Source organism: Hylaeus volcanicus, chromosome 8, assembly GCF_026283585.1.
Source record: "Hylaeus volcanicus isolate JK05 chromosome 8, UHH_iyHylVolc1.0_haploid, whole genome shotgun sequence".
NCBI classification, from domain to species: Eukaryota; Metazoa; Arthropoda; class Insecta; order Hymenoptera; family Colletidae; genus Hylaeus; species Hylaeus volcanicus.
Window position 1 is genome coordinate 15,922,358 of NC_071983.1, and position 9,609 is coordinate 15,931,966.

The 9,609-nt window shown below is 43.2% G+C and overlaps 1 protein-coding gene and 1 pseudogene across 1 annotated transcript; both read left to right on the forward strand.

Moving 5' to 3' along the window:
• Nucleotides 1-1,962: 1,962 nt before the first annotated feature.
• On the forward strand, nt 1,963-2,563 carry LOC128881307 (uncharacterized; annotated as a pseudogene).
• Nucleotides 2,564-5,547: 2,984 nt separating this feature from the next.
• LOC128880921 (opsin, blue-sensitive) lies at nt 5,548-9,200 on the forward strand. Its single transcript, XM_054131481.1, has 8 exons — nt 5,548-5,962; nt 6,485-6,676; nt 7,476-7,691; nt 7,783-7,913; nt 8,011-8,183; nt 8,254-8,411; nt 8,483-8,578; nt 8,671-9,200. Exons 1-8 carry the CDS (start codon nt 5,901-5,903, stop codon nt 8,783-8,785), a joined length of 1,143 nt encoding a protein of 380 aa, XP_053987456.1. The 5' UTR covers nt 5,548-5,900; the 3' UTR covers nt 8,786-9,200.
• Nucleotides 9,201-9,609: the final 409 nt, after the last annotated feature.

Genomic DNA, 9,609 nt, shown 5'->3' on the forward strand with positions numbered 1-9,609 from the left:
CATCAATCTGAACAAATGATAATCACTTGGGGCCAGGTCTGGAGAGTAGGCTGAGTGAGCGAGAATCTCCCATTCGAACTCCGTCAGTGTTTCTTTTACAGATGCAATTTGATACAATTGATGGTCGTTTTTCTATCAAATTATCGTGTAAACGCTTCAATTGTTGCCAATAACAACTGTTGTTTTAACAACTCATAAAATACGACGGCTCTCACTCTCTACAGTATTCGCAGTAAAATCCACGTATACATAAACAGCGGCTTTCAACGCAACCTCCTAATATTTAAAGTTTTTCATTCATCTGCCAATATTACGAACTAACGCTAAAAGTCTAATAAGTGGAATCAAAAGTGTATGTGCAGCCTGAATTGACAAAGTTTTTCTGTGCAGCTTGAATCTTATTGTTCTTTTATAATCGTGTACCTCAAAGAGTTAACATGTTAGTCGCCACGTCACCCAAAAATGGGTGTCAGGACTTTTCATTGAGCGAGTAAAAAGAGATGAATTCCAAAGGTGAAACGATAACGAAAATAAATTTTGATAGGACTTGTGAATTTGTCGGTGTTAATATTGGTTATTGGGGTTAGAAAATAATTATCACTCAATTATTCCCTTTTATAAGACACTCTTTATTTGGACCAGAGAGTTAGGAGCTGCGATGTTGCTCTCAAGAAGACTACGATCGAACTGAGTATTTCGACGTCAGTGGAAAAATGCAACGAAAACTATCGGTGCCCTCTTGTCTCACAAGGGAACATATCCAACTGTCCGTCTCCGATTTTGATGAAACTTGGTGGGTTCATTAAGCAGATGAAAATAAGGAACACGTATTTTTTTATAGCTGCCCAATCGCAAGTTTAGGGGTTGAAATCACCCCATGAAGTTTCAGCAGAAAAATGTTATCTCGAAAACTACAATAGATATAAGAAATCTTCTTAGGGAAAAGTTTCATGGTTTCATGAGGTAAAACAAAAAGTGGTCACAGATTTTGTAAAATGTAATTTGTTTATAACAAAAAAAATCTTTTGTTACATTATTTTAAGAGATACCAAAATTTATATAACGACAAATATGAACGGAAATTTCTTTCCGAATCCATTGATATATAATACAATACATTTGCCTCCTACAGTTTTGTCAATTTTCGTATAATATTGCACGCAGGCCCCGCGAATCCATCGAGCAACGGCCGCACGTGAAGTGCATATATTCATGTATAGACATATGGGTGGCTATTAATATGAGATACATATTTATTAAAAAATTACACGATCATTTAAAATTAACAATAATAATGTCTGATATTGTTAGGAAATAATTTATTGCAAGGTATAAAAATATCGTACTGGCATAAAATATCAATTTGTGGTAATACGGTTTTGTGGAAATGGCAACATTACTTGTGCGTGGTGTCAGAAATCACTTTGCTTTCAACATTTCTTTACGGAATATCATTTCTGCGAAACTTATGTACTTCCGTAAATTCACATTCTTCATATTATTAATATTTCATTTCTTGCATCGTAATTGAGATAAATAATTCACTACCGAAAAGTACACATGCCAAATATATTTAATTTTCATACAAAATGAAACGATATCAATGATTAGATTTGACGAAATCGCCCTCGCCCCATAACAATCATGTATATAAAAATGAAGAAACTGATAGCCTTCTAGAATTTAATGTCTGCTACTCTTCTAACTTTTATTTGAATTTTGTTATTAAGGGGGGAACCTGGTTTAGAATTTCAAAATTATCGATTCTTTTTGCATAAATCAGTAATAGTATTCATATAGAATCTATTCCTGAACACAGATTTGTCAGCATTTGTGTGTACGTAGGCCAAGTCATGACCAGGAAAGCTTGGTGGAAAAGGAAAATTAACAGACATTTTAATTAAAAAGTTAACCACGTATTATGGACTAGCGATAAGACGAAATGTAGATTCCGTGACCGATATGAGAAAAGCCATAATGGCAACATTACACCATTTGTGTTCAACAAATGAAAATCCGATTCATGACAATTGTCCGATCGGAGCCGACAGCTGGTGCGAGTGGCGGAAGGCTCAGGCGGCAGGTTAAGAAAAATTGTTCAACCATCCATCCCCACTTCACCCAGATGTCACATACTACGTATGTTGAACACATACAACCAATTTACGAAGAACTTTCGAAGGAAGACCTGCTAATTCGATGTTTAGGTGGCCATACCCAGAATTCGAACGAAAGTTCCAATTCTACAGTCTGGCGCCTAGCACCGAAACATTTAAATTCAGGCATAAAAATGATCGAAATTGTCGCTTTCATTGCTGCCAGCATTTTTAATGAAGAGTACTCGTCCATCCTACGAATAATGAACGCACTAGAATTAAACGTTGGACAACAGAGCAAATTTTTTGCCGATACGCACGACGCGCAACGAGTCTCGAGGCAGGAACGCCACAGATCAAGCAGTACGGAGGAGGCTCGAATAGCTCGCAGACTGCTACAAATGCAACAAAACGAGTTTCATGAGGAAGCGGAAGGCTTGCTGTATGGGCCTGGTATAGCAGATTAACCTCTGATTACTGTAAGTTTTCAATAACTATTACTTTTCTGTATCGAAAACTTCAAACACGTTTTTCTCGAAACCATGTTTCGGGGGGTTGTGTATACGATAGAGATAAATCTAGTTGACCGATCGGCTTTTCTCAAGGATTTTCAGTTAGATAATGAATAATTGTCCTCTATGAACTAAGAACTTTGAAAAAAAATCAAATTAAATAACTTTTTTTCTACAAATAAGTCAAAATTTTGTCGTGAACATCAAATTTTTTCTTAAAAGTCCTATAATTTGTACAATTTTATATTTTTGCATTCTTTTTTTAGCTCATATAGGACAAAATTACATAACATTGAAGAAAAAATCAATTTATCTTGTTTTAGATAAGAATTGGATATGCTACATTGTACACAATCTGTTACTCTTCGTGGTGAAGTGTTTATAAAGATTATGTAAATACCAGGAATAAAAAGCACTAATTCCTAATACAACATTTTTTTTTTATTCTTCGAACACGTAATAACACACCCTTAAAGTTTAGCGAAGTTCTATTTTATCTGTGTTCCTGAAAAAAATTCTTAAAAACCACTTTATTTTCAGCGTTCTAAACCAGGTTCCCCCCTTAATAGATATTAATTTTCAAGCATCAAATTATTTCCTATAGCAGCTATACAAAAATACGTATTCCTTATTTTCACCTGCTTAATGTACCCACCAAGTATCCAACAGTTAAAAAATTAAATCCTACGACAAACGTAAAATTGTCCAATCTTCAACAGCCCCAAGGCAAACTTTTAACGTCACAGAAATGTTCGCGTTAGTCCGCCAGCCAATGTGTTAATCTCATCAATAGCGATGTTATTATCGTCAGCAGCATGTATTCCAAGCCTACTCTGTTTCTCCACGTCGCGTCGCCGTCCATCGATATCAGCCCGCCATTTTTCACCTTCCTCTCGTCGAATTTCCGAGATAATTTCATCTCGGTTTTTCTATTTTTTTGTTCGAGATCCGTTGGAACCCTACCGGCAACGCCGCGAATCGCTCGACCAGCCCCCGCGGCTACGAGAACGCAACGGACGCGGAGTCCGGCGAGTGTACGCGCGGCCCGAGCGTAACACTCCCTCGTAAATCAGCGGAATTCCGCGGCCGTTCCGGAACAATTTTATGATTTAATCCGCTGGATGGGCAAAGGCTGTGGTCGCGGGGTAGCTTGAAAACCCGAGAATCGGGATACAACGGGTCCATGCACTTGCCTAGATGAATTTCGCGCGGCGCCACCGAATGGGGGACCGCGTGTAAAAATGGTTTTGCGGGCGGTCGCGCGACCAATGACCAGGCCGGACGGAGCGCGACGGCAGGCGACGCGACGCGAGGCGACGACGATCGACCAGCGTGAAATTTCAGGACGCTGACCGACGTGCGTCGCAATTTCTCCGAATTTTCGATCGGTTCGAGAGGGTTATTCGGTTAAACCGATAACGAAAACGAGCCCTCGATTACGAGATTGACATGGCGCGTCCAATCGATTCCTGTGCCGTACCTGTACACTCGTAATTTCAGCCCCTCTAGCGCAGACCGACGCGACAGACCTCTCGACTGTCAGGTTTTTTGGCGACCGGTTCATTCCACGGACGAGGGATGGACAACCGGACGCTCGCGAGAGACGATCCCCGCGAGTGGAGTGACCGTGGCCCTTTGGTTATTTCGTTTATTTTGTTTTGTTCGAGTGCACGGTGCATAGGGTACATTAAACGTTACTTTGAGCGACGTCAACGACGACAAAGAACGAGAAGGTAAAGGACTATGAAGTAAATAACACAGAGCATCGAATAAGAAATGAGCCGTTCATTGCGCAAATCGATCGACTCTGTACAACAAAATGTTGAGAAATGCGATGAAATAATGTACAAATAATACTAATAATAATAAATAATAATAATGCGATGTAATAATATTTGTCGTTTAACCCTTTGGCGTAGGCTTACCTAGCGAGACTCGTGGTAAGAAATTTGGACCGTAAACAATAATCACGAGTCGCACTCGTGATATTTCGTTCGGACTTTCTACCTTCTTGTTTACAATGGCCCGAGAAATCGGGAAATGGTGTTAATCTTTATTATTCAGGAAAGTTATTATAAATATAAAATGTTATGACTATACCAAGTGCTTTGACACTTAAATGTAAGATTTTTCAAAAAGTGGAGTGAATCGATTCGGCAGTGAACGGCTCAATTATCAATTATTAGGCGTAATAGGTGCAGCTACTGGCACTTGTGTTGAAGCTAAAGTGTATTTTGTATCTCCTTTGATTTTCGCTGCGAGTTTCTCTGCTTGACATAGGCCCAGATCAAACCATAAAAGCCATGTGTCCGCCGACCGTTCGGCGATGTCGAGCGAATAGAATAGTTTTCCTGCGTTTGAGTTTTGCTCTTGTAACAGTCTTCAACCGGTCAACGTCTTTTTGGCCTCCGTACCTTAACGTTCATTTCATTAATAAACAATTCTTTTATTCTGCAAACGGTTGAGTCCTTAATTTATTCAATAATTAAGATCGTCAATAACTTGGAACACATATCGAAGATTATAGAGAAAAGAGGGGATAGAAGTAAGTCGTATCCGCGTGTCAAGAACTCGCCCCTATCGTTCTTCAGTTGCCATCTCTTCCCGTGACTTTCGAAGAAGAGAGCGCGACTCCCGAATGACCTTGGCCCTCCAGCATCGTCTCGTTCGTTCCCGCGAGAGCGCGAAGTCTACCCCCGTAATTCTTCAGCTCGCTCCCGAAACGTAGCCTCGAGGAGAGATTAAGAATCGTCGCGAAAGGGCATCGCGTCACGGAGGGTGGTGGTAACACGAGCGAAGATCGGTTCGCGTGACCGCCTAGACTCAGCCGAACAAAAGGTTTCTCGTATTTGTGAATCGCAAATCGAATTAAACTCTCAAGCAGCACGCCATTCCCGATCACGATTCGTCGTGCGTATAAAAGGAAGGGATCGCGATAGAGCGAGTCAAGTGAGTTGCGGAACGTATTCACGACCTCTGCACCGCGTCTCACTTCAAACCGTGTGCATCACACCTCGATCCTTTCCAACGCGAGTTTATCGGAACATTTTTTTTCACCCCTTTCTTCCCGACAGTATCGATCGACTCGGTACACCCCCGTTCGCGTTTGTCGCTCGGTCGAATCGCAAAAGAAGTAACGTGTTTCCGCTCTGCCGTGCTCAACGTTCGGCATTTATCCGGTCGAGCTGCCGCGATCCGCGATCCGGCTCGGCGCATTCGTCGATTAATTTGCAAAAGCGACTGCGAGTACCGTTGTACCAAGCTCAAACCGTAGTCTTCGAGTCGTACCGAGATGCTGTTGCGCAACCAGACTTTCGTCAACGCTCCATTGGCTTACATGGGCGACGAATCCGGGTGCGTGCTCGTAACACCGCGATTCTCGCCTCCATTCCGAATCTCCCGCGCCCGACACCGCGTCGTTGCAAAGTTCCCGACGTTTGACTGGCTTGGGTGTATTTCGTTTCCCTAATGGGAAACATATAGCGTGCGCTCGTCATCCGAGGATCGAAGGGATTCCTCGAAAGACAACGATTGTGCCGCGTTAGATGAGATCCGGGTGTTGGTTTGCGATTCGGTGATCGAACCGAGGAGATTGGGCGGTGGGAGTAGAGTATTCCGTTCATGATCCGGCAAGTGAAGGAATCGACGCAGTCAGAGACAGAAGTTTCAGGACAAAATGCTCGAGACTCTCGTCTCGGTTCCATTTCTAATTCTATCGAACCCTGAGTACCTCTCGCTGCCTTGCTCGGGAGAGATGGTAGAGCGAAGGATGTCTGTTTAATCGATTCCTGTACTTCCTGGATCCGAAAGTGTCGCGGGCCGGAGAGTCTTCGTCCAGAGAAATTAAACTCTGCTTGTTTTCTCGCTGGCGTGCAGGCGTGTTTCGACGGTGCATGAAAAATATCTGGGATGGAACGTGCCTCCGGAGCACGTGGACCTCATACACCCATACTGGAGGGGGTTCCCCGCGCCGGGGAAATATTGGCACCTTGGAATGGCGCTTATCTACACTTTGCTGCTGATGATGTCTTTCGTGGGAAATGGTTGCGTCATATGGATATTTAGCACGTAAGTGTACTCACCTGGTTCATTACACGGTAATGCTCCGGATATCGATGAACGTTGGAGTTCTGATACGCGATCAGGTATCGATACATGGCAAATGTATACCATGATGTATACCATACCAAACACGAGCTGATGCTTTTTTGAAATCATTTTCGTGGCAGTTTTACCAGTCTACGTGTACGTAGAAGGATGTTCCTTTAAACTGTTAAAAGTACCATTTTATTTTAACGTGCAGTTGTTATTTGCCGGACTTTTAACCCTTTGAGTGCCAGGAGAAATTAGATCGCTGCTCGAAGCTGTAAGTGCTATAACTCATCAAAAAATCAATTTGCTTTACCCAAGTAACGTCAATATTTAATAGATACAGATAGATTTATTTGTGCAAGTTCAAGTTGTTGTGAAAATCATTTCTTTATACAAATTTATTTTTTGTTAAACCTATAACGTTTTATTTCTATCTTCTTAGTAATAAGGGAAATCTGACATATTTTTAGTATCGTGTAAAAGTTTCATAAACCTTGTAATAAAATTGACCGAAATATACATTTTTCTTTACAATCGTGCATCATTGCTCGAAATTCTCTGGCATTTTTCGGATATGTACGAAAATTTCCTCTGGCATTCAAAGGGTTAAAGTCGCATATACGGGGTAGCGATGGCGACGACTGTGGTGGCGCCATCCCTCGACGAGGGTCGGCATCGTTTCTTCTGGAGGGTTGATCTCGCGTGCTCGAGGGTGTACCGACCACTGTTAACTCCAGCCCTCTCGTATCAAACTAATTCCTACGTTTTCTTTCAGATCGAAATCGCTGAGAACGCCGTCCAACATGTTCATAGTGAATCTGGCAGTGTTCGACTTGCTAATGGCCATCGAGATGCCCATGTTAATAATAAACTGCTTCATGGAACGCATGCTGGCTTGGGAAGTGGGTTGCAACGTCTATGCTGTCCTAGGGTCGGTTTCTGGATTCGGGCAGGCTATCAGCAACGCAGTGATCGCTTTCGATCGATACAGGTTGCGACGACACCTTTTCCAAACGTTACGCGATCGGTGCTTTCCAAAGTCGTTGCACGAAGGACTGAATCGATTTCGTTTGTTTCCGCAGGACCATTTCCTGCCCGATCGACGGACGGCTGAACTCGAAGCAGGCCGCGGTGATCATCGCGTTAACGTGGTTCTGGGTGACACCGTTCACCGTTTTACCGCTATTGCAGATCTGGAGTCGATTCACCACCGGTAACAAATATTCGAAGCTTCGAGAGTCAGCTTCCAGAACATCACCATTCTCGTTTGCCACCGCTTCACTGATCGCCTCTCTCGTTAACGCTTTCAGAGGGTTTCCTGACCACCTGCTCGTTCGACTATATGACGGAGGATGACGACACCAGAGCCTTCGCCATGGCTATCTTCATCTGGGCATACTTGATACCTTTATGTCTCATCTGTTATTTCTACTCTCAACTGCTCAAGTCTATATGCAACCACGAGAAGATGCTGCGAGAACAGGTCGATCGGTACACTCTATTGCGAGTCTCCGAATACCTTCGATTCTACCTCGGTTATCTCGGCTCCACAGGCTAAGAAGATGAACGTGAAGTCGCTGGTGACGAATCAGGACAAAGAGAGAAGCGTCGAGCTACGAATCGCCAAGGTGGCGTTCACGATATTCTTCCTGTTCCTGCTCGCTTGGACACCGTACGCGGTCGTCGCCCTGACAGCAGTTTTCGGCAATCGGTAAATTGCTAAGTGTTCCCGAGCGTTTAGTATCGATTTCTCGCGACGATAACCGAAACAATCGATTGCAGGGAATTGCTGTCGCCGGCCACCACGATGGTACCCGCCGTGTTCGCGAAAACGGTCTCGTGCATCGACCCGTGGATTTACGCGATCAATCATCCAAGGTACACCGAGCAAACTGCTCGTCTCGTTCTCGCGTTATTCCCGTCGACGAGAGCTTCGATGTGAAACGATTATCTTCTTCGTTCTCGCTTAGGTACCGAATGGAGCTGCAGAAGCGCTGCAAGTGGATGGGCATCCACGAGCCGGAACCCCAGCATCACGAGACTGCTTCTGCCCAAACCGAAAAGATCAAGTCGGACGACGCGTAAGTCGCGCCGATCCTCGAATCTCCATTCGACAACGGGTAAGATTAATTGCGACGCGTTCGACCGAGACCCACCATAAAAACTCACCACTGGTGCGATCTCGATCGTCAACCTTTCGTTTCTATTCCCTGTCGAGGTTCTGCGACTGACTACAGGAAGTCAGGCCTACGGCGAACACCCGCTGCGACGTGTTCGCAGATACTATCGATTGTACTCTTATTAAAGCATCGTTAAAGCAAATCAACCGGCAAACTTTCGTTTTGTGTTTCACCTCCGTAGAGCTCCAACTTACCACGATTATCGGTATTTATTATTATTACGAACGACGTAGTTCCTATCAGCCTGTAATACAACTTACAATTTTTAGATGTACTGTTGGATTAATAAAATGCAGAAAAATAAAGGAGGTAGCTACGAACACGTATGTACGATTGCATAGAAGATAAAAAGTTTGAGACACACGTTACATCGCAAATTTAGAGAATGCCGAGCTGAACTGCAGCAAATACAACACATAATTTATCAGTATCGTTCCGAATTCAAGCATTACAGTGCCCCAAGTGTTACACAATCACCGTTCGTTGTGGTTATCAATTCCCGTATTTGAACAATTACATATATCTTAACGATACCTGTTCAAACAAATCTCTGCTTATAGATGACACAGAGTTTCTACGGACCATTATTTTATACCGATTTATACGACCTGGAGGAGCTCGTATCCACCGCGACACAGAAAAATACGCTCGATTCCGTTTTCAACGAGAAGCTATATCAATTGTACCTTCTTTCATGCTCTTTCAGATGCTCGCAGGTCGTCCGTAGGT

Excerpts from the sequence above, each read along its gene's own strand:
- LOC128880921 (XM_054131481.1), top strand. The coding sequence starts at position 5,901 with ATGCTGTTGCGCAACCAGACTTTCGTCAACGCTCCATTGGCTTACATG. Across the intron at positions 8,184-8,253 it reads AGAAGATGCTGCGAGAACAG|GCTAAGAAGATGAACGTGAA; the intron begins GTCGATCGGTAC and ends TCGGCTCCACAG. Across the intron at positions 8,579-8,670 it reads TACGCGATCAATCATCCAAG|GTACCGAATGGAGCTGCAGA; the intron begins GTACACCGAGCA and ends GTTCTCGCTTAG.